Source organism: Nematolebias whitei, chromosome 14, assembly GCF_014905685.2.
Source record: "Nematolebias whitei isolate Nwh7 chromosome 14, NemWhi1, whole genome shotgun sequence".
NCBI classification, from domain to species: domain Eukaryota; kingdom Metazoa; phylum Chordata; class Actinopteri; order Cyprinodontiformes; family Rivulidae; genus Nematolebias; species Nematolebias whitei.
Window position 1 is genome coordinate 9283180 of NC_056511.1, and position 25865 is coordinate 9309044.

The 25865-nt window shown below is 38.6% G+C and overlaps 1 protein-coding gene across 1 annotated transcript in view; it reads right to left on the reverse strand.

Annotated features, from left to right (window-relative positions):
- mcama (melanoma cell adhesion molecule a) overlaps positions 1-25401 on the reverse strand; it is an 83953-nt gene extending 58552 nt beyond the window's left edge. The window contains exon 1 of the mRNA XM_037688246.1: positions 25335-25401. Coding sequence (XP_037544174.1) covers positions 25335-25401 — 67 coding nt within the window. The remainder of the gene's footprint in view (positions 1-25334) is intronic.
- Positions 25402-25865: the final 464 nt, after the last annotated feature.

Consider the following 25865-nt stretch of genomic DNA (forward strand, 5'->3'; position numbering starts at 1 on the left):
ATATATATATATATATATATATATATATATATATATATATATATATACACACACACACACACACATGAGATGTGTATATATGAAATAGATATAATGTATATATAAGATTGCGATATTATAATGAGTGTATATAAGAACATTTTAAACTGTGTATATATGTATATATGACAGTGATATAGATAATGTGTATATACATAGATATAGATATTAATAAAAATGTATCAGTGACTGTGAGTTTTGCAAAACTTGCCATAAGAATATTTTATTAATGTTAATGTTAACCCCACCAAGAATATTTAAAAACACTGAACCATGGGTTCAGCTTTAATGGCTGTACTCCTAAGATTTACAGAGGAAAAAATTGTGAGAATGAGTTTAGTATTCAGCTCTGACTGATTAAACGCGCAAATACTTCATTGCTCCTGACGAACAGGTTACACTGAGTAGAGCCGTCGACCGTTCCAAGATGGCGGCCCTACGGCTCGTCAGCGCCAATAGGCAATAGCGGTCAATGCTGTATCTATCTAGCTTTTTATATGATAGCTATGTAATAACGACCGCAGCAGCTGCCCTCACAGACCGCAGTCCAGAACTGGGTCCGGCAGACAGAGAACATCCAAAGTTTCCCTACAGAACCAAATGGGTCCAGAGAGTTCAGTCCGTGCAGGCAGATGTGGGATCTTGTTAGCAGCGTTAGCAGGCCCTGCTAGCAGGTTGGTCATAATAACGACTGCAGCAGCTGCCCTGTTGGTTTGTGTTCAACAGACACACACAAACGGAAGCAAAAACCTTATCTTCTTCTGCCTTTGTTTGCAGGCAATCATCAAATTACTGACCAAAGGATGAAAAACATCCAAGTCATTAACAACCATACGCTCCACAAGAAATGCTGGCTACATATTTGTTGACAGTTTGTTTGTGAGAGCAAAAGATAATTTTAATTTTCTTCTTTTTCCACCATGGTACACATGATAGGCTTAATTTGGTCTAAAATCAAGTGTTTTAATAAACTGAACTTTTTCCAGACTCCAAAATAATCCTCAATGTTTCAGTAGTTCTGGTCTAGCTGGAAGACAATCTTCCAGCGAAACTTCAATCGCAGCATTGTTTCTCTCATGCATTACACATGAGAACCGTTTAAATTATTTTGTTTCTCCACTAACAGTAAAAGAAACGCATGCAGAGGATTTGTATCAACGAGATCCTTGCCAACAGTTAACCACCAGCTTTGGCTTCACTCCCCTGAACTAATCAGATGACAGTTCAGAAGCTTTGGTCCAGTTTTCTCTGTACTTGGGATAATGTTAGCTTTGAGCATTGACATGGCTTTTTACTTAAATCGCAGTTATTGCAGCAGCCCTCCCACCCCCCACCCCGGGGGCAGATTCCAAACCCTAAACTTGAGCTGAAGAAGTAGATCACATTACAGCTTTCATCACACACTTCTTCAAAAGATGCTGGCTGTGTCTGGCAACCACTAAATTACCCAAAAAGTCAACTCTGCACCGCGGCTCCTTAATAAATCCTCTCTTCAACTTTGACATCACCATTCAGTGTCTGATTCTTATCTTTGAACAAAGCCTGTTATCACCGTCCATGTCAGGACTCGTGACATCTCACAACAAAGTGCACAACGGAGCCATGAAAACTCGGCCTTAACTAAACATCTTCTGCAGAAACCTCCTGTTATCAAATCTGCATACTATGGAGGAAGGCTTTGTATTTGCTTAGAATAAGAAACACTTGTTTGATCGTATAAAATTTAGATTCAGCTCGACTAACTTCATGCTGCGAGGAATCGAACGTTCCTCCCACACGTCTACCCTGTGACTTCTTGTAGCTGAGCAGAGAGTGACGAAATGCATTCAGATTCACTCCGATTCATGCAAATCTGGTGCTTTGGAAAGAATACTCAGTATGTTGAACCATATTTATTTATCCTCAAATGGTGTCCCCATTGAGTTTGTTGATTCCTATAAATATTTGGGTATCTTGGTCGACTCACATCTTTCTTTTAAGCTCCATGTGGAAAACTTGGTAAAGAAACTGAAAGTTAAACTGGGTTTCTTTTTCAGAAACAGATCCTGTCTAACCCTGAATGCTAGAAAACGCCTTGTATCTGTGACTTTCCTTCCCTCAATTGATTTTGGTGATATTATTTACATGAACGCTCCTACAAGAACCCTGCAGATGTTGGATGCTGTCTATCATGGTGCACTAAGATTCATAACTGGCTGTGATTATCGTACCCACCACTGCACCCTGTATTCATTGGTTAACTGGACATCATTAACTTCACGCAGACTCTCTCACTGGTACATTTTCATCTTTAAATCACTTCTTGGAATGCTGCCTTCATACATCTCCTCCTACATGTCTCTGCGTGAGTGCAGCTACGGAGTGCGCTCTCAGGACATTATTACCTGCAGTGTTCCCTCAGTGAGGACTGAACTAGGCAAAAGGGCCTTCTCCTACTCCGCTCCTGTTTCCTGGAATATCTTACAAAAAGATTTGAAGCTCTCGACCTTGACCTCTCTAAGTGTCTTTAAGAATCTGTTGGACTCCTGGCAGGGACCAATGCAGACATGTTCCTGTTTTTAGTTTTATACATTTGTCTCGGAATCTAGCTGTTTTTTTGGTTTGGTTACCTTTTTCCTTTTAGCCATCCTATTTGTTAAAAAAAAAAAAAAAAAAAAACTGTAGTATGAGTTTTTATAACTGCTTATTGTTGTTGCTGTTGTCCATTGTTGTCATCTTTCTTTGTTGAAATCTGGTCTCTCTTGTAAATGAGTCCTCGAGGCTCAATGGGATTTACCTGTATAAATAAAGGTTGATTGATATTTGATCCATCACAAATTTGACAATAAGACCAGTAAGTAGCAATTCACAGAGGACCGCCAGCTGTCATGCCAGAGTTTAAAAAACACTATAGCTTTTATGTTCAAACTTTAAAAACAACTTTACGCACAATCTCATGAGATCCGTTAGACTTTGTAGCCGACAGTCATTCACAAAACATATTCCAAACACATCAAATTTTAGCTTAATATCTGTAAAATTCATTGAGATGTAACCATTGTTGTGTAGACCAGTGCTATTCAACTGGTGGCCCAGGGGCCAAATCAGGCCCATGGGTGAACTCAGTTCAGCCTACCAATGGATTAATTTTTAAATAAAATTAGATTTTAAACCATAAAACAAACTTACTTAATGACAATAACTGCTGGACGTCCAGCCCCTGAGCTCTTGGATTTCAGTAACTGTGGCGCCCCTGAGCAGTTTAGTTGAATAGCCCTGGTGTAGACTTTAATTACTTTCCTATCCATCCATCATCTTTACCCACTTCTTCTTCTTTGGGTCACGGGGGTCACTGGAGCCCATATCCAGCAGTCACTGTACGAGAGGTTGTGTACACTCTGGACAGGTCTCCAGCCCATCACAGGGACACAAAGAGACAAACAAGACAACCATTCACTCTCTCACTCACACCTAGGGACAATTTAGAGTTACCCATCAGCCTAACATGCATGTTTTTGGTCTGTAGGAGGAGCATCCAGAGAAAACCCATGCATGCACAGAAAGAAGAGGCAAACTTCACCCAGAAAGGCCCCACCAGGATTCAATCGGGCGACGTTCTCGCTGAGAGGTGGCAGCCACCCGCTTCGAATGTTATCAGCCATTAAATGGTTATTAGTTGTCATCATCCCCATATGTAACGGTCAGACTGCCCCTCCTGTACCTCCTAGTGGGTTTAAAGGTACGTTGTTAGCATTGTTAGCAATGACAATAGGCTCAGTTTTTAGCTTTGTTAGTGCTCATAATAGGTTCACGTGGTTCGGTTCAAAGAAAAGGGTTTGGCCGTTAGGTTTAGGGTCTTGATAGGTTTAAGCACAAGGGTAAGGGGGTTAAGTTTAGGGTTGGTCCTTTGGGTCAGGTGTAAGTTTAGGTTTAGGAAAAGGGTAACATAAGTTGAAAAATAAAATAAACAAACAAACAAAAACAGCACTTCCTGGTTTACCCCCGTGTGACGCTGCCTATTATCAGCAATAATAACGATAATAACGTACCTTTAAACCTACTAGGAGGTAGGCGGGACAGTCGCACCGCTACATATGTGGTGGATAACAACTAATAACGGTAGAGCTGCCTGAGCGACTTTGGATGTTATCATCCCATTAAATGGCCAACTTCACCTTTCCTAGTTTCACTAAATTCGATCAGAACTTATAGTTTGCTTACAAACACAAGCAAAAACATTATCGTTCCGTCTTCGCCTTCATCGGTGAGCAAATAAGTTGGGATGGTTGTCCCAATAATAAAAACAGAAGCTACAGAAAACGTATTAAACAGTTTTACCACATCTAGGTAAAAAAAAAAACATGCGTTAATTTCAGGTGCAACTATTTATTTTTTTCCTCCAAAGAAACATTTTCTTGAAATTTTTACCTCTTGCTTTGGTTTGTTCTGTTTGTTCTTTACTGGTGTCCTCCAGGGCTTTTTTCTGCCCTCGTTGTCGTTTATAGTTGGGTTCAGTGGGTTACAACGGTTAGCTATGAGGGGGTAAGACATCTGTGTGTGACCGTGATCATAAACATCACAAGCACACGCTAACTGACAGCAACTGATTGCTTGTTTATTTGTCGTTGCATCTTGTGTTTACACAACAGTCAGGATGCAAAATCTTAAAAGTATAGTAAAGATCTAGTATTACTTGAACAAATGCATATTGCCAGAGTTTTAAACTAAAATAATCTCATGCTGAGAAGGAATGAAGTAATTTTGATACAACCTTGTAAATTAAATAATGTGCAAGCTCATTAAATTTTGTGAGACTTCGCAAATTTTGTTAGCACTCCGAGTATGTGATGAGGAAGAATATCAGCTACTACCACACCACATTTTAGCCCAGTATTGGTGAAACTGGTTGAACTGTAGACATTTTTTTGTGCTTCAATAAGTCAATAGGCTGTGGTTGCCATCTTGGATTAGTTTGCCTGCGAAACTTAATCAATTGTAGATGAATATCCAATGATTATTACTAAAATGTTTTGTCAAAATATATCCAATGGTGTATGACATATTTTACTAACAGATTTGGATGTAAAAGAATGTTCTACTAATTGAAAAAAACAAAGAGAAATGTAAAAATCAAGCTGTGATAAAAACGTGTATTTGACCAACAAAGACAAAACTTTACATGAAACGCTTAATCTATAAAGTATTTTTTAAGCTAATATACCCCATTGGTGAAATAATAATGAATGTACCCAAACAGAAATATTCCAGACACATTCCAGGGTCCCATCAACAGTTGCTGTTGGTTTTCTCCAACCGGCTAATTTTCCGTCTCTGAGGGACACTTAAACAAAGAGATCAGACCCTCTGGGGGGAATCTGCCAAACAAATGCCCCGCAACCGCTAACTGAACAACAGAAAAGACAAAAGTAATTACCCTGCGCTGTGAATAAGCTGAAGGATAGAGCCCCACTCAAAGCATGAAATGTGAGTTAAATCCAGCCCTGTGCTGATGATTGTTGAGCCTTAGGGGCTGGAATAACATTTACAAACAGGAATTACATGAAACTGTATTGATGCCTCTGAACTTTGCATAATACCCAGAAAAAAAGCATCTAGTCTCTAAAAAAATTACATTTATTGTTTAAAACTGCACAATACAGTGTTGTTTCATGGTTTTAGATTTCATGCTACAAATTTACTTAAAAAAAATTTAAAAAAAAAGAGAGAAGTTGCAAAAAGCTGGTTAATTGACAGCTAATTTTGCATTGCATGGTTATAAGGAAATTAGGGAGGGGGGATGCCAGATGCATGCCATATTCATAGGGTGGCAGAGCCCATTAGCAAGAAGCAAACACTACGAGTGAGGGTCTGGTTAGCCCTGAGGTCGTCATGAATATTCATGTGCACATGCACACTCAATGCAGAGACGTCTTTGAATCCAGGCTGACTTTGATGGTACAAACGGGCTTCGTTTTAATTTAACAGATGTGATTGCAAGTTTCTGTGGCAGGAGACTGGAGCTATGCCAGACATGATGAGCTCTGTTATTTCATCTGGAGGTGCATAAAGAAACATCTAAATCTCAGTTAATAACTTTATGGCAACTGCAAGAAGACTAGCAAAATATGCATTCTGCAGCTTTTTCTAGATAGTTTGGAAAAACTCTAATCTAATACTAATTGTTTGGAATAACTTTAATACTAATTGTTGCGTTTAAACACAAAGCACTGCGATTTAACTGAAATACTTTGTGCTGGGTTTTTTTCTTAAAGTTTGTTAGTGACAATGAAATTGTGGATTTGTTTTGTTGTTTGGTCGTTGAAGAAGTAGTTTTGTATTGAACTTTTTTTTTTTTTTACTAAAAAAGGTGCTGATGGGGGAAAAAACAGATTTCATGAAACTATATTGTCCAATTTCCTGTGGAATCAATAAAGTTCTATCATATCTTATCTTATTATAGAAAAGACGCAAAATTTCAAACATTCAAGGATCATTCATACATTACCCAAAAATAAAATAATTTACTGGTAGTTATGTTTGGTGCTGATTATAATTACCGTATTTTCCGCCGTACACGTCACACCACCGTATAAGTCGCATCAGTCCAAATATGTCTAATGTAATGGAAAAAACATAAATATGTCGCTTCGCCATATAAGTCGCATCTATTATGCGTGACGTCACCGCTGACGCGTCGCATTTGTTACGCATCGCCGCTGACAACCCGGAAATGTGGGTCGGTGTTGTGCCAAAAATCGATGGGCTGACAAATGGCGGCCGTGGAAGCGTACACGGGAGGACTTTAACAAGAATTTAACAAGATTAACACTTAAAAATAATTATTTGTTTGCTCAAAATTATAGTAAATGTGTGTCTCAAATGAACTTTTCCTTAATAAAACGGACTTCAACGGTCAAATCAGCTGCATGTTAAAAGTATTCGCTGCCTCGGTGCTCCGGGAGCGCGCAGAGAGAGGAAATCAGGAAGGAGGAATGCTCCACATTTCTTCGAAATTTAACAAGCACCTAAAACAATTTTGTTTGTTCGACATTATAGCAAAGGTGTGTCTCAGTTGAACTTTTACTTAATAAATGCACTTCAATGGTCAAATCAGCTGCATTTCGCCGGGGCGGTGCAGCGAAATGAAGCTGATTTGACAGTTGCTCCTGGCATGATCCCGGAGCTGGACGAAGGTGGCAGACTATGGCAAGCCGATTGTGTCATTAATAGCCACTTTTACATATTACATGACACAACGGCATGCCATACCACCCGAGTGCCATCTAGTGACTGAAAATCATAATGTTCGATATTTTCAGTCAGAATGAATGAAAACGGTCATATCTCGGCCAGAAAAATGGTTTATAAATATAGAAAAAATAAATAAATAAAGTCACTTTGGTGTATAAGTTGCAGGGCATGCAAATTATGCAAAAAACTGAAACTTATACGCCAAAAAAGATGGTAGTCGTTTTTTTCCATCAGGTGCCACTTTTGTTCTCTTTGACCCATAAATATCAGGAAGATGTAAACAATACTTGTTGTGTTCACTACCTTCATCATATGTAGTCATGATCTCACTTTGTAACTAAAACCTTCGATATTAACTAAATGCTGCAGCAAATCTACTTTTGCAGCCTCCTCAGGTATTTTAGCAGGTGACAGTGACACGCTGCACGGTTTGGCAGTTTGACACAAACCCCGACAACAAAAGAAATGAGAGAAGTCAGCATTCCTCAGAACAATGCAGTGGCCTGGGGGGACGCTTTGAGCAATTACCAAAGACGATCTGTGGCATGTGCTTTGTTCTGAGAGGAAATATATCTTATATCCATTACAAAAGAACATGCTTGAAGATACATGTGTAAGCTTGAACTGATGACATAGACATGTGGTCACATTTCACACACGCCTGAAGGATGTAAAGCGGTCCGAGTGCATCAGCAGTGAGGAGTTCAACATAAATGCTTTTTGACCCAGTTTTCTTATGCAGCCTTTCTGATTAATGGTTAACTTTATCCTAATGATGCTACATTTCTGCAGCAACACTTGCTGTTGGGATATTGCTGGATGTTATTAAAAGTGCTGGAGGCTGGATGTTTGGTTAACTAGATATAAATATATTTCCTAAAACTCTACAACTTATATAAATGTTTGTGCTGTCCAGCTGGTTAGAATTTGGCTTTTTAATTTTTTTTTATTTATTTTTTTTACTTTGCAGCCCTGGTTTCAAGTTCTTGCAGGTGGTTCTTGACACGTCATCTTTGCTAAATTTATTTTTAGGTGTTGTCCGAGAACTTGTGTGTAATTGGTTAGAAATCTGAAAAAAGCCTTCAGCTAAAGAATTCCAGTTGCTTTGTTGTTGTTTTAATTAGCCTGTTTATACATGCCAGCCCAACGATGATATCTTGCAACTTTTGCTGGATTCTTAACTTCTTTGCACGAGTCGCTGAGGTGCACAGTTTTGAACAAAAAATTAGCACCTGAGCTGTATTTTGAGACCTGCACAGTCACTCTCCTCTGACAGATAACATGCCCAGGCCTAAAAAGGACTGGTGATAAATAATAGTTATTAAGTTATTAAATTACTGTTACAGAATATAGTACTGTAGAAAAACGTGTGCAGTCAAGAATAGTTCTGCAAGAAGTGAACACAAAAATAAGTTGTTTTTTTCTTAAAAATTGGCCACACTGCTCGCTGGTCGCAAACTTATAATTCAGTAAGACTTGAACAGAAAATTGAGATGTTTTCTTGCAATTTTCCAATTTTTACTCATCAATTAATCTCCCAAATGTTGCAACTCAGTGAGTTACAACTTAAAATATTTCCTAAATGGCAAAACTATTTGATAAGTTTAATAAGAAAGATCAAAACTTTGGGTTTGATCAAATATTGGTGTCACTTTTAGCCTCCAGACTCCAGTTTTCATAACAGCGTTTCTTTTTTAAGCTTCTTTTTAAAGTATAACTCTTTGCTAAAAATACACAATATGGAAATGGTCCATATATCCCCAGATATTACTATGCCAAGAAAAAAATTGAGCCAAAAATACTGCTTTGGAATCATGTTAATAATCTGAAGGAAAAAAAAATCCCAAGATATTGCATCCAAGAAAGTAATTTTGGTTAGGTTCCCCATGTGTGGTTTTGTTATTACCAGCTCTATATGCCAAAATCTGACTGATTTAATTAAATATTAATCTACCTCTTCTTAAAATTCAACAATCCAAGTCTGTTAGAAATAAAAATTTACTAAAATATACATTTGAGTTCAATATCCGTCTGCTGTTTCAGAAAGAACCGCTGACAACAAGAGCAAAGAAAATATTCCCAGGCTCTGTCCAGTGCACTCCCGAAAAAAATCAACACAAAGGCGCGGGGCATGAGAGAGGTGCACGAGGAGACGCAGTGTGTGGGGGAACACGTCTTAGAAAAAGCGGGAAGGAGGCAAGGACCTTTTGTGGTGTACGGTTTCTTTGTAACGTGAGGCCATGCTTGTTGCCCCCCCTGCAGAATGCGCCCCGTCTGACGTGATGGGCGTCAGGTGTGTGCAGCTGCTGCCTAATCTCTGTTTGCAGACGAAAGAGGGAGACAAGTGGGAAAAGAAGGAACAGCCTCTCATAGGAGGGGTTTTTTCTGTCCCTTTGGCACCGATGGTTGCCAGGATTTGGATAGTGGCCCAGGAGAGTGCCATGTGTCCCACAGATGGGACTTCTAAATATGAAGGGACATCATGTACAGATGGCCAATTTTGCATGGGCATAGTTCAGAGACAAACTGCCAAATATACAGTAGATTGGATCACTGCTAATGAACACTGTGTTTAAAAACACAGGAAAGCAATGCATTGTTCTATTAATTGACCACACCCTTACATTTTCACACATTTCATAAATGTTACTAATAATACTTTTACATTTCGAAAATAATAACTATTTATTATGGAGCATTTTCAAACATTTCAATGTTTTACATACTTCTTCCACTGGCATTTATTCCATATTAAATGTAAATCTAATTTTTTTAAGTCGCATCATACAATTGGGTAATCTTAACTATGGGTAGGATGTAATTTTTTTTATTTTTTATGCAATGAATCACAGATTTGCAAGATTCTGAATCGATTTTTAATTACCAAAAATAGTTTATTTTTAAGGTTATTCTGTGCCGGCCGCCAATTTAAAAAAGTCATCAGAGTAGTCGCTGCCCAGTACTGGCCTTTATACAGTTACTAATGCGCATGCTCAAACGCAGTATTTTGCATGTATTGTGAAAAAACAGATTCATGTCCACTTTTAGTTTGCTGAAATACACTTAAGTCTAAACAAAGTTTGTATCCAACGTTACTTCAGCTGTACAATCATTCATACACCAGGCAACAATGCATGTCGCGCTAACGTAAAATACCAGAAAACTAATTTACTAATTGTATATAAAGTCAATACAAAAGCAGGTGTAAATGACATAGCTATGAAACTATTTGAGGTTGTGGTGCACGACTTTACACGTGCATATTAGTAACTGTTAAAAGGTCAATTGTACGTCCTAGTACAGTTATTGTAGCTTCCTGTAGTAGAAACATGTTGCAGTAGAGCTGTATTTTCACATTTTGTTATTTATTGATCTCTGAAGAATATCTGTATTAGTGTGGGAATTCCTGTTTATCCTGCTGCTCTGAAGACACTAGATGGCGCCAACATTTCCACACCTGAAGATAATCTCCTTAACGAGACGCCAGAAGTATAAACGGCAGTAGATGACTTCTCCTCGCTGCTGGAGCATTACCTGCCTCTGGTAGTGTTTCTAGCCCTTTTGTATTCTACAATCCTGGAGAAAGACTTACCGGTACCTGTATTCTTTTTGCTATTTGCAGCATCTCTCCTCGTGAACTACCTGTACCTGGATTTCTTTGAAGAACCCCTGGAAATCTCTTACTCCTCAGCTGCTTGCTCCTCTGGGTTCCTGATGTGCATTATTACGCAATGTAAATAAAATCCCTTTAAATGTATTCTCTGTCTTTTAAGTTTATTCACTCCTTAGTCCTTGTTTCTGTGTATTCAGTTAATCATAACAATCAGTGGAAGTTGTAACACGATTGTCTTTAGTAAAAACTTTAAAATGTTTGATTTATGCGTACATTCCCAGAAATAAACACAATGCTGATCGTGTAAACTTTTTGTGAGGCTTTTACATTATGTTAGTATGTAATGGCGCATTAGCATTTATGCTAATTAATGGTCAGAAGCCTGTGATTAATGGGATTTTAGTGACCTATGTAACTGTGCACTTTACTGTAGATGATTTTTTTTTAAACAGCATTCATAAAATATACAGAAGTAATTTAAGTTTCAAGATGAGGCGTCTAAAAATTCCCTCATCTAGTTTAAATACACATACATGTGCACATTATGGGAATGGCTTATATGTAAACATAATTCAGAGCAACAGTCTGTTCACATTACAGGCTGCTAAATCATTCTTAGAAACACATGGAAACATATAACTCTTAAGGTCCATAATCATGCACAATGCATGCAGACATGATTCAACAGCACAAATGAAAGGCCAAAGTGGGCAAAAACATAACTCAACATTCTTCCATTCACTTTCAAGGTACTGCACACAAAGAATCGATGCTTCACAAACTGTGCAGCCAAATCAATTCACATCCGGAAGCCATCATGCACTCAAAACTAATAAATACAGTCTTGATGTTACTGAATTTATTGTACACATTTCTGAGACGATTTCAAATACTAAAACCAGTTCCGTGCAAGACTTTTCTTGTGGTTCTCTTCTAGACTGCTTTAAAAACTTGAGCTCATGAAAGAGATCCTATCTGCTCTGGTAGTTTATTTATTTATTTATTTATTAAGTTGGAGAATGTGGTTTGAATAACATATAAGCCAAAGATGTTTTGGGGCTTCTCTTCAGCACCAGAAAGTTAGTCGATAGAGGAGAAATTCCCTCCCAGAAGGCTAGGGATCAAGCTACAGAAGCAGCTGCTGGGTATAAAATCCCACTCAGACATCAAACCTCCACTACACATGCAAGACAAGGCCCTTGAAAGCCCTTCAACTTAGGCATAAGGGTAGTTGTCAGTTCAGCTCATGCCAGCTAAAAACTGTTACTTTGATTTTCTAAAACATCAGATGATGCATCAGCTTCAAACAACATACCGAAACAACAAACAGCAGAACATCTTTAAAAAAAATCAGGGTTGGTTCTGTGATTTTGTGTGTGTATACATAACTTTTCGAAAGTTTTAGTCAATTTGTAGAGATGTTGCACATTTGCAGCACTAAATCCTGTTGCTCTCACAACAAAGGTCAGCTAGCATGATGTGTAGGCGTATGCTACCTACATTCAAACGCAACAAAACAAGGAACCATTCAGAGTAAACAGATGTGTAAAAAGCTCCAGCTGTTTGCCAGCAACATTTAGATAAATAAAGGCCTAGCAAAATCACCCACCACCTGCCAAAGTTTTAAGCAAAGATGGAAAATTAATAAGTTGTACCGTATTTTTCGGCCTATAAGTCACGGGGTTTTTTTTTTTTTATATATAATTTGCATGCTCTGCGACTTATAGGCCGAAGCGACGTATTTATGGATTTTTTCCCCATATTTATAAACCAATTTTTGGCTGAGATATGACGTTTTTGTTCATTCGGACTGAAAAAAAACCCGAGCAGTACCATTTCTAGCCACTAGATGGCAGCAGAATAGTAGTAGTAGTAGTAAGACATGCTGTTGTATCATGTAATAGGTAAAAGTGGCTATAATGACAAATTGAAAAAAGTTCCAAGACAAAAACAACTGGACTTTATTTATTATACATTATACTTTTATTGTTTTTGTCTTAAAATTTTTTGAATTTACCATGTCCTGAATGACTGAGAATCTTCACCAGCTATTAATGACACAATCGGCCGGCCTGCCTTTGACCCATCTTTGTTCTGCTCGCTGCTTGGAGCCACCGTCAAACCAGCTGCACTGCCCCGGCAAAATGCAGCTAATCTGACCATTAAAGTACATTTATTAAGTAAAAATTCTACTGAGACAGACATTGCTATATTTTCGGGCAAACAAATATGTGTTTTAGGTGCTCTTCTTGTTAAATTTCAAAGAAACGAGCAGTGTTCCTCCTTCTTTTTTCCCCTCCCTCTGCGTGCTCCCGGAGCACCGAGGCACTGAATACGTTTGAAATACATCTGATTTGACCATTAAAGTCCTTTGATTAAGCAAAAGTTAGACTGAGACACGCCTATACTATAAAGTTGAGCAAACAAATAATTGTTTTTAGGTGTTTATCTTGTTAAATTTCAAATAAATGAACAGTGGCTCGTCCCTCTGCGCATGCATGCTAACACGAATTGGCTTTTGAAATACAGCTGATTTGATCGTCAAAGTGCATTTATTAAGCAAAAGTTAGACTGAGACACACATTTAATATAATTTTGAGCAAACAAATAATTGTTTTTAAGTGTTAATCTTGTTAAATTCTTTGTTAAAGTCTTCCCGTGCACGCTCCCACGGCCACCATTTGGCAGCCCATCGATTGTTGGCACAACGCCGGTCCACATTTCCGGGTTGTCAGCGGTGACGCATAACAGATGCGATGTATACGGCGAAGCAACATATTTATGGATTTTTCCTCTTTTTTTAGACATATTTGGACTGATGCAACTTACAGGGCAGTGCGACGTGTACGGCGGAAAATACGGTAGATTTACACTCAATGATTACGTTCCTTGGTTTACGGTGACGTTTTAAAATAAAAACAGAGCTTGAAAATGAGTTAACGCTCAGAATATCTGGTGGAGATTATTAATACACCAGATTTTAGCTAATAAGCTGAGTTAAAGCCATTTTTGTTTTGGCTAAAGTTGTTTAGCTGTGGCAGCCATATTAAATGGGGTTAAATTTAAAAGTTAATCAGAGATCTGGAAGTTTACTAAAGACAAATGAACCTGCAAATACACAGGCAAAAATGTTACTGTCTTTCTCCTCACTCGAGTTTAGGGAAAGATAAAGGTCTTTGCTGAATAACAACAAAGTAAATTATAATGAAGAGACTTTAAAACAACATGAACAGGCAAAACTAACAAAAACAATATTGTATAAAGTAATTTACCTGGCTACAGCTAAAAATAAAAAATAAGAACTCAAATAAAGCTCCCTTTTATGTCCAACAAACACTGGTGAATTATGGTGCTCCGTTAAAGTAATTAGATGAGTTGCAGTATGGTGGGATGTGATTGCTCACCGTGCTGACCTACACGTTAGCTGAATTAGCTTACATATGCCTAATGCTACACTGAGGCAGCATTAGAATACTACAGGGATCAAACAACGCACTCTCTTTAATGAAAACAATGAGCCAATACATTAGATTACATGGCTGTCATGACTGGCTATCACTCAGCCAAATGCATTAATCCCACAAGAACAACTGGAGCTAACAGCTGCACACTTCCTGCCGCATGCAGACAAGCCCATCAGAGGAGAACAGGCATTCCCAGGCATTCAGCCACAGACATGGATGAAAAGAAACCAGACCTCATCTACTAGATGACAGAGTCACCGGGATACGTTATTACACCCCCCCCGGGCAAAAAGAAAAATACACCACATTTTCCTCTGAATAAAAACTGATGATATCATGCTAAATATAAATATGTATATATATATACATGATTAAAATTGCACTGATGCCTCATTTAAGTAAAGACTCTGTTCCAAATCTGCACCAGCATCATTTCTTTTCCGTATACGCCATCTTTCATCCACAGTCCAAAAACTTAACGTTGTTTGGCCTCCCTTCATCAACTCCCCGTTTGATTTAGAATTGGTCATAACATTTTATTCATTACCTTTTAGGCAGGCTCCTGGATACCTGTCGCTAAAGGTGGTATCTTACTGCGTTCCAACTGTTGGAGATTAGTTGGTGACTCAAATTAGTTGTGATTTCCGGTAATTGTGGGAAAAGTGCAAAAAATAGGAGAATTTGCAGTCTTAATGAATTCTGTATGTTTATAATAAAGTGATCGGTGAGCTGTGTGGCTGGACTAGGATCTGCCCATAGTTTAAAAAACATGTTTTTGTGATCACTGTAAGCATTCTTGGGAGTGCACATTATTTTGTTGGCCTTCTCCGCCCACATCACACCTGCCTTGCCCCCACATTTATAATGTCATCTGACGGAGAATACCTTTGAAATTTCAAATGGGCATATTTGGACAAAGTTTTCATTTTGCCATTTTATTTTTATTGTATGCTTTCTGTCAGAGGAAAGCTCCTGTGCAGGAGTGAAAACACAGCTCTAGTGGTATTTTTAAGACAAGTTGGAGAAGAACAACAAAATATATTTGAGGCACTCGTATCAACTCTGAATACCTGGAGAAAATTTGTTGAACAAATTTTTTTACACGTTTAAAACTCAAGCAACACGTTGCACTCAACACCTCTGCAGCTCACACTAAGAAGTTGAGAAGCCCTGCAAACATTGCAAGACATTCTGGAGACTCGGTCATGAGTGTTGTTTGACAACCTCCCGTTGCCCTTAAAAGCTCTGTATATTTACTTATTCTTCTTTTCTATAAAGTTAAATAAATCTGAATATTTTGTGACCTAAATATAGGATCAAAACCATTTGCATGACAAAGAAATGGTTGATTAATCTAATAATATTTCCAGACCCAAGGATAATATATTAAAAATCTTGTAGTTTTCTATTTTATAAAAATTATGGAACAAATGATGATGGGGCTGTGGTAGCTTGGTGGTCAGTGCCATGGTCTTGTTATTATGAGGTTGCGGGTTCAATCCCAGGTAGCATCAGGAAGGGCATCCGGTGTAAAAAAAATTGCCAAATCTTTCAGACGAGTTCGCTCGCTGTGGCAACCCCTGAAGAGGAAGCAGCCAAAAAAAAAATTCTATGGAACTAATGATGATATAAGATCCTAGGAAAACCTTAAGTATTTAATAATTGCATTTAAAGAATTGAAAGAACGTTTATTGTGACAATTACACAAAGGTTGTCTGTCCTATTTGTGGCCCTACGATGGAATGGCGACCTGTCCAGGACCTACCCCGCCTCTCACCAATGACTGCTAGAGACGGGCACCAGCTCTCCACAACCCTGCATGGAAAAGCAGGTAAAGAAAATGGATGGATAGACTACTTACAAGTTAAACAAGCAAAACATTTGTTAACAAATTAGAAGAAAGAAGGAATTTGTTCCTTTCGGCCACCACTTTTGAAGATTGTTCCACAATGAAACAAATATGACTTCAGTCACAATCAGAAAACTGGTCATTTGTCACAGAGTTGACTTTTTCTATAAAACAAAATAAAAAAATAAAAAAATATACAACTACATCCTATCAGCTCACAGTTGCCACCTAAGGTACCCAACTCAATTCATCTTGAGTGTGGTCCTGAGGATAGTGTGTTTTCTCTAGAAATTGCTTTAAGAAAAACTTAATGAAAGCTACATGGAAACCTAACTACAAATTCAACTTGAATTTTGACAGAATCCTTATAAATGTTACTTTACACCAGACTGTCCACTCTCCTTCACATTTTTTATGACGAACAGATAAAAACAATAAAATTTCAAACTAGTCACTAAAAATTAGAGCCCGACCAATATATTGGTAGGACAAATAAGTTAGACCGATATAAACGTTTGGGGACCTATCAGTATTGGTGATAATTGTCCCATTATGCACCGTCATAAGCAATTCTAATTTTCACCCCTAAAATGCTGGAACCCAGCCATAATTGTACATTGGATCCAGCAGAGGGCGAATGAAGACTACTTTCAAGTCATTGCTGTTCACTTAAGTTTCACTTTCACATTCAGCACAGATGAAGCTGAGAGCAATACTGTATAGCATATTTTGTTGAACGGTAAGTTATGTAATCTGTAAAACAAGTCAGCAATAATAAATTATATTCAATCCTCCAACCCGCTTGTCAATAGCTATGTGCCTCTCAAGTTAGCAAGCTAACGTTAGTGTTCAGTTTCAACGCCTTCACAACATTAGCCCCGTTGTCAGTAGTTACAGCAACCAGTCCTGCTGAACTGGGCTTCCGGTTTGTGAGGACATCCAGTGTTGGTAATGTTATCTTTTTAAAGCAAAAACATTTTCAACCATTATATTGGTTATCGGTGGTCGACTTCCCCTCGCAATATCGGTATCAACGATAGCCAAAATTTTCATAACAGTCGGGCTCTACTAAAAATTAGCATCTCTACAAGCATGGCTATACATCAGTGTCACCTCAAGTAAATACATATCTATGTTCAAACAGAAGAACTTTATGGAAATGTATAAGTAGGGCATAGCAGATGCTTCAGAATATTCCTCTGTTTGTTATGAAGTTCAGAAAGTTCTGACAGAAAGCAAGCGCTGCTGTTAAAATGACCTTGTAACAGCTGGACAATGCTAACCTTCCCACACACAACCCTGTTTTGCTGCCATCAGAGAAAATGCTCCAAAAAGCTCCAAACAGAGATTCAGGAAAAACTTGAGAAGCTTTTTGGTCAAATAAAGCTGAGAAACTGGTTTGATGTATAAAAATATGAATAATGAAGAGATTCAAAAGTCTAAACTCAGATTAAAAAAAAACAGTAAAAGACTATTTAGATCGCACATTTTCAGTGTTTTTTCCATCTAATTGAAATGGCATAAGCATTGAAATCCAACTAACTCCACCAAAAAAAGCTCCTTTTCTACAACATAGCATTATTTTCCCAAAAAAATGTCTAAAAGAAAACCAACCAATTCATTATTATTTCCTAGTTATTTGTTATTCAGCTTAGACAGCAAGAAAGCTCCACGACAGAAGACAAAATAATTTGTGTACATTGACAGTTCTTAAGTTTGACGTTATTAGCCTATGACTAATACCTGGTGGAGTACTATCTTTGTAGCTTTTTGTCCTTACTACAGTGATTAAAAAAAACAAAAAAAAACTGAACATCTACATTATGTTGTATATCAAAGCTGGGGATCACATGCCGATAAGTATTTACTTGCTTGATTTACGATCGCAGCAGTAGGTTGGACTCATTGTTATAACTTAAACTGCCTGTCAGTATTCTGATAGCAAAATAGATTTTACACACAAACAGACTTCATTGATCCTACGTAGGCTTAAAACAGAATACAAGATTTAAAAAAAAAACTTAGTTTAAAAAGAAAACATTGCATAATATAATGCATTTAAAAAAGCCTATCCCCTGCACTTTCTTTCAGGTTTGTAAATGTTATTATCAAAGCGTTGCCATTACTGAGATTTACTGCAGCCCAGCATTTCATGGTTCACTCACCCATTCCTACAACTGAACACGACCATCATGCTGATGAACACTGGACTCTGAAATCAATAAAGGTTTGTGTACAGAACGTTTGGGGTTCTTCTCATATGCAGGATGGGTTCGTTTCCAAGCAGGAGAAATGCTTTCAGCTACAAATTGTATTTGAGTAAGTGCCCTTCAAGGCCCATTAGAGTTTAGGTCAGTTTAGCCCGTGCTTCATTTGGACGTTCTTCAGGGGAATGGGGTCTTTATGAGTAACCCTCCATCCTAATCCAAAAACAGACAGCTTACTCGGTCTCCAGAGGAGGTTGAGGGGAGATGAGGATTAAATAGAGGTAACCCAATTAAGACAAGGCTGATGGGGTAAAAACAGGGGTTTAAGAGAAAAAAGAGGGATCAGGTCCGAACTGAGTGAGTGTTGTCCTGTTGAGAGATGCAACGGAGAAGAGGGTTTCTACTGGGTTGAATGAAGTTGGTATAATTAAAATTAGTCATTTTAATCTTTATTTGCCCTCCTATTAAGTATGAAAAGTGTAGCACACAATTAGAAATGTACACTGCTATGACCAAGGTGCCTCATGAGCCATTTCAGTTTCTCACCGTTTTCCAGATTAAACAAAATATTCCTAAAACAAAAATATAAACGCAAACAATTTCTAACGATGTCTCGACCCACTTTCATTCATTCTACCTTTATTTAGACAGGTTAACCCCATTGAGCCTCGAGGACTCATTTACAAGAGAGACCTGACTTGAGATGGGTTAATGGATTTTTCTTAAATTTTCTTCAAAAAATTATATACTGCTGTGGTTTTTGACTGACCAAAGCCTCATGTCATTTTTCTAACACTAATGCACTCTGACATGCAGCAGCAATGGGGAGTACTAAAAACTGTATGTGTATAGTATTTAACTACACCCTTGCAGCTAATTAAATGTGTTGTTTAACTCTTAAATCAGTATGCTGTATGGGCTATAGCAACGATTCCCAAGCGTTCCAGCTTTTGACCATTAAAAGTAACAAAGACTTGTGATTCCAATTATTGGTAAAAGTATAGACATTGCTTAAAAGCCATTTTAGAAAGAGTGTTGTCAGCTACCATGTTAATAGTTATATTATTGTTTTCATTTCTATGTAAGAGTTAATGCAAAATAAATGCTATCAGCAGTCATTTTTAAAGGTGATTTTGATTTCTGTTGATCTTCTCAAGATCCACCATTTGGTGTTTATGGCCTACATCAGGATCTTGACCCCATCTTTGGGAACCCCTAATCCAGGGGTGCCCAACCTTTTTTGAACCAAGAGCTACTTTTGAAGTCGGCAATTTGCCGAGAGCTACTCGTCCAGTCTCATTATCAACAAACATAATTTTTCATCAATCCCTACTCCTCACTTCTTTAAAGTAAATAAAACAGAACGTGATGTGTCTATAGGAGACAACTTTTTATGCAAGCTGTATAAAATAAATGTGTCTCTACCTTAGTGGGACTTCTGACACTGAGAGGAGGAGGCCAGGGTCTCATAAGATGGGCAGTATGAGGTGGTTGCGAGGCGCAGGCAGGTCTCCAAATGATCATCATTCATTGTGGATCTGTTTTTGGACTTGATGATTTTCATGTGTGAAAAAGCAGACTCACACAGGTAGGTAGATCCAAAAAGTGCTGTTAAGTTCAAAGCACATCTTCGGATGTTAGGATACTTTTCTTCTGACAGCAGACTCCAGAACTCTCCATCCACGCCAGGTGATGCTCTGGATTTGATCCCAATGTCATTTTGCAGAGTGCAACAAATCCACTGGTGTGACCAGTCATTGCTGGAGCGCCATCAGTTGTTATAGAAATTAGTTTAAAGAGGGGCAAGTTGCTTTTATTAACAAACTCCATAAACACATTAAAAATATCTTCTCCTCTTGTATGTCCCTTCAAAGGCAAGATGGTGAGCAGCTCCTCTTTTGCACTCATGTCTGCAAAGGCCATTCTGATAAAAACACACAGCTGGGCTACATCCACCATGTCTGTCAAACTGAAGAGAGAAACACTCACATTGTTCCACGTCCTTTTTTAGCTGCTCCTCCACATCCACAGCCATTCCCTCACATCGCCGTGTCACTGTTTGTCTGGACAACTGCACGTCTTTAATAGCAGCTACGATCTCACTTTTATTTTTAAAATCATGAAAAAGCGCATCTGCAGCCTCAATAAACGCTTCTTTCATAACTTGTCCATCGCTGAAAGACTTCTTATGTTGAGCCAGGATGCGGCTAACACGGTAGGAAGCTATCGTAGCAGCTTTACCTTTTGTGCTGGGGCGAGTGAAGACTGATTGCTGGGCTGCAAGCTTGTTTTTTAGCTCCCGCACTTTCTGAGTCCGTAAAGAACTTTTAAGAGGGAAATCTGTCTCAAACCGTTTGTGCATCGTCTTGAAATGCCGCTCCAAGTTACACTTTTTGGGTAAGGCAACGCTCGAATTACAGATGAGGCAAATGGACTTCGAATTAGAATAAACAAAAAAATACTCCTCCTCCCACTCTGTGTTAAAATAATAAGTTTTCGTTTGCTTGTTCGCTAGTTTTCCATCCATGTTTTCTGCGCACCGACATTACTCCACTACTGAGCCTAAAGTCTCGTGAGAGCTGTGTCACCGCACACAAAACTCGCGAGACTATGTCTGTGAGAATACAAGTCAAGGCTTCGCTTCGCGGGAGACTGGGAACCAGCTCGCCCGCGAGCGACTGGTTGGGCACACCTGCCCTAATCTATAAAATGTAATAAAAATGACCACAATAGTTCCAAATCTACAAACGTTAGATGTTCAAAATCTTGGTTTGTTTCAACAGTTCAAACCCTAATGAAAAAAACAACTTGTTTTAAGTATTTTGAATAAACCCAGGTATTTGAAGGGAATGTTTGAATTTTTGATTGTCAGCAGAATTAAACGAAAATCATGTTGAGAGGTGGAAGATGGGCAAAACATTTTTTTTCTTTTTTGGGGGGTGGGGGGGTTAAAGAACTTTAAATGGTAAATGGATTGTACTTGTATAGCACCTTTCTATCTAATCAAGACACTCAAAGCTCTTTGCACCACAACCTGTGCTCTCATTTACCCATTCATACAGCACTCTACTAGATCTGTACAAAGAATAATCTGAGCTTTATCACATTCATACACCGATGGGACACGCATCAGAGGCAATGAGGGGTTCAGTGTCTTGCCCAGGGACACTTCGGCATGTGACTGCTGGTGGAATTGAACCCTCAACTCTTGCATTGGAGGACATCTGCTCCAAGCACTCAGCCACAGCCGCCCCTAAGAAACACTAAGAAATAAGTGGTGTTGACAGACAACTGCCCTCTAAGGCCCTGTTTACACAACACAAGCATTTCTGATATGGTTGGATTGTTCATGTACACAACTGCAGTCGTTTCCTCTGAAATTTACGAATTTTATGAAAGACCTCAGAGTGAAGGGTTTTGGAAACCCCTGGCATTGGTGTAAAAACTGGTGCAAGCAAATGGTAAATGGACTGCACTTATATAGTGTTTTTCTATCTTTTCAAGATACTCAAAGTGCTTTACATTACAATATGTGCCTTTACTCATTCATACAGCACTTCTAGATCTATACAAAGAATCATTTCCGTACAAAGAATAATCAGTGCTTTATCACATTCATACACAAGTGGGTAAATGAACACAATGGCAGATAGAGTGCTGTTTGTGCCAATTGCCCTTTCAACATATAGGAGCAAACCAACCACATCCTTGGTCCAAACAAATCATATAATTCTCATTTCGGATGTAACTGTTTTCGTGCTTGAAACGCAATTGTCTGCAAGCATGCACCTCTTTTTGAAATCCAAAAATCAACACACAACACACACACCTCAACTTACCCCCATCCCCGTTGACCGAAAAAGCATATCCGTAATCAATGCATGCAATAGTTTGGATCAGAAAACAATAATTTTAAAAGTGACAATACCTGCCAAACCTGCCTCGTATGGAAAATAAAGTGGATTCAAAAAGCACAGTATCTGTGTAAATGTGTGTGTTTTAAGTTTATTTGCCACAATCAACATTAGAAAAACATTTCCAGAGACAGTTCATATGTAAATAAGGAAGGCTCAGGTACTCCTATTAAGGAATATATGGTTCTAATCAAATTGGTACAGCAGTAGAAATCACCAAAACCTGACTTCAAAAAGTGCCTATCATTGTTTACAGTAATGTACTGGATAAAACCAGCAAAAGGTTGAAACTAGTAAACCACTGACATTTAAAAATAGCTGACAAACACTTTACAGGTGAATAAGTCATTCACTAGTGTCTTGACAATATTTGAATAGGTAATTCAACATGACTTTGGAAGTATGCGTAGCCATCATGGTATGAGTTTCTGAGAAGCTCCATCTTCCAAAAGACCAACTTAAAAATGAAGAAATAAAGCATGGAAATGTGGAGGTATTTGTTGCTATTTAAAAAGTATACTGAAGCACTGCAACAGAAGAAGGACCCACCAAATTGCAGTCTTTGTGGAAAAAAAGTGGAGAAGATGAACAAAAATCTAAAAGTTAAGTCAGGTCCTCTGGACGGATAAAAAAAATAAATCTGCGATTTATACTCATTTCCAGGCCAGCGGTCACTCTTTCAGAGATAAAGATGTTCACATCCTTGACAGAGCGAATTGTTGGTTTGAGAGAGGAGTGAAGGAGGCCATCTTTGTAAAGAGAAACCGTCCATCATTAAATGAGTGGAGGCCTCCATGTCGAACTGTCCCCATCTTACAATGCTGTTATCGCTAGTATCACTCAGCCATCTGTGAATAGCAAGCGGCCATCAGGGCGCTAACGATCGGCCATTAGGCTGATGGTCCTCCTTTACCATGTGAACAGATAGTTTTGGTTGTTAACAACAAAACTGGTTGATCCACTATGATAAGGGGCTGTTTATAAGACTAAGTTTAATGCAGCTCCTCAAACTGACAAAGTATTTTGGATTAAAGACGAAACGTTTCAACAAGGTTTTATTTGTTGTCCTTACAGAGGACCTGACTCAACAGCCAGACACTCTTTACTCATTAGTAAAAGACAAAATCACACAACTTACAATTTATCTTTGCAAACAATCATATATCCATCCTAACTATTCAGCCTACATCAGGGTCTCAGTCATCTCCAGAACCTTCCCCAACTCCCACCTGAGAGTCACCAGCCGTCCCCCGGTCAGTTAGAAGAGATAATCCCTACAGGGAGCCCCAGATCAACCCCAAGGCCTCCGCCCAGCTGACCATGCACATTAAACCTCTAAAGACAGGCAACAAGAAGGCAATCTCATCAGAACAACTTGCTCCTTTGTACTCTTCTGATATGAAATATTAAAAAGAAATGAAATAATATAGCACAAAACTAACAAAATACAATCACTTAAAGACATTCAACGGCAACAACATGTTCATCTAATTATCCAACCCTGGTTTAAATCGTAAACTTGCACTAGAATCCAAAAGTGAGAAAAAAAAAAAAAAAAGCAGAAATGCATGTTCCATTTGGTTTTTAAAAGATAAAATCAGTAAATGTGCACTTCAAACCAGTATTCCAAATTCAGCATTGGCACTTAAGTCCATCCACGACTTTACATTGTCTGCTCATAAATTTGGAAATGAGATAGTATGAATAAATAAGATTGCCAGCTCCTACCTACGCTGTCGAGATGCACCGCCTTTATCTATTTTGATAATTGCAAAGCAAATACCTTGCATACCTAGATGTTAGCCCAGACAAAGCAACACACATGCAGGTGACCTTGAACTGTGAGAAACTTTGCTGAATAAATGTCTCTTATGTGGTTATTTATAGCTTAATCCTGGGTCCAGAAAGTAAATTATTAGTTTCAGCCCTAAGTAAAGGAATTTCTTTTTAGTTAATGCTACAGAACCTCAGCAGCTCCCTGAGGAAATGAGCCTCGACTTTACAAAAATAAAAAGGTAAACTCCTAGACTGCGGGGGTGGAGGAGTTCTACAGTCATGCACACACACACACACACACTTATCACTGCCCTGATGATAAAAACAGTCTCTCCCATCACGTAGATCACTAAAATGATCACCAGTTTGAATCTGTTTTTAAGTGAGCCCCTTCAAAAGTTGGTCCTGTGATTTACATCAAGTGGTTCTTTAGATGTCCACAAGCCTATTAAAGCTTTAGAAACTTATCCAGACTCCAGGGTGCACATGTCACAAGCCTTTAGAAATACCCATCACAGACCAGTGTGTGCGTTTAAACTCACTTACATCGGGCCAAGCTCAAAGTTAAAAAGGTATGCATTACAAAATCAAAGTAAAAACTAACTTCTTCTTTTTTTTTTTTTTTACATTTTTTCCATACTGATGTGTGCATACGTTTAAAAAATTTAACTGGAAAAGCGACTGAAAAAAAAGGTAAACAATGGTAATATCCAAGGAATCGAGGAGGGATTCGCTCAGATTGGTTGAGTTAAATATGCTTTGTTTACATTGCATGCGTACCTGCATTTTAAAATTACATATATATACATAGAGAACAGTTAAAACCTTCAAACTGCACTATTTAATATGATGCTCAGGATCACCTGTTTTAACGTTTCGTTGCCACCTTTAATTGGCAGCAGCAATTACGCAGTAATTAATTGCACCTTTCACCAGTTTACGACGGCACAACTTCGGCCCGGGAAAACTAGCGGGCAAAGGAACACGAGCCAGTGACCGCTTACTCATTCATTTATAAGTAATTTTTAACTATAAATTCAAAAGAGACCGAGGGGTTCGCCTAATTAACCGTAAATTGGCACGCGAAGACGGAAAAGCTCCGCGGTGTTTCCAAAAACATGTCGGGAGCATCCTGAGCGTTTGAACTCGCCGCGCGAAATAAAACTTTTCAAATAAAAACGAAAAGAAAGAAAGAAAGAAAGAAAGAAAAGCACACAAAAGAAACCTGCTTAATTAACTCACCGCTCCAGGTGAGCAGGCTGACGTGAAGAAACAGCAGAAAAACCGCTCTTCGCAGGAGGAAAGCCATCTTTGCTGCTATCCAGTCCAACAAACTGAGCACGAGTGAAGTTAGCGCGGAGGAGACTGAGGAGGAGGAGGAGGAGGAAGAGGAGGGGGCGCAATTAAAGTCTCAGTCAGATGGGGGCCTCCTCCTCCTCCTCCCGTTCAGGGGCTTTATTCGTGTAAAAGCAGCTTATCGGTGATTTCTGCTACAAATTCACAGATAGTTCTTCCAGGTTAGAAAGTCCTGGAGGTTGCATTAAAAATGGCCGCCTTATCACACCTCCACACCTTCAGGGCTTACCTCTGACAACTTCTTCGCACCAAAACGTGCTTGGAGGGCTGTAATAAGTCCGTTTCGAAATTTTAATTTCACATGTGGACGCTAATGCTTTCAAGATGTGGCTGATATCACGTATCTTTAACTGGCAGACAAGTTTAGCTCTGCTGTAAAACATCCAGTTTCTAAAGCCTCTATGCCCGCTGACCAAA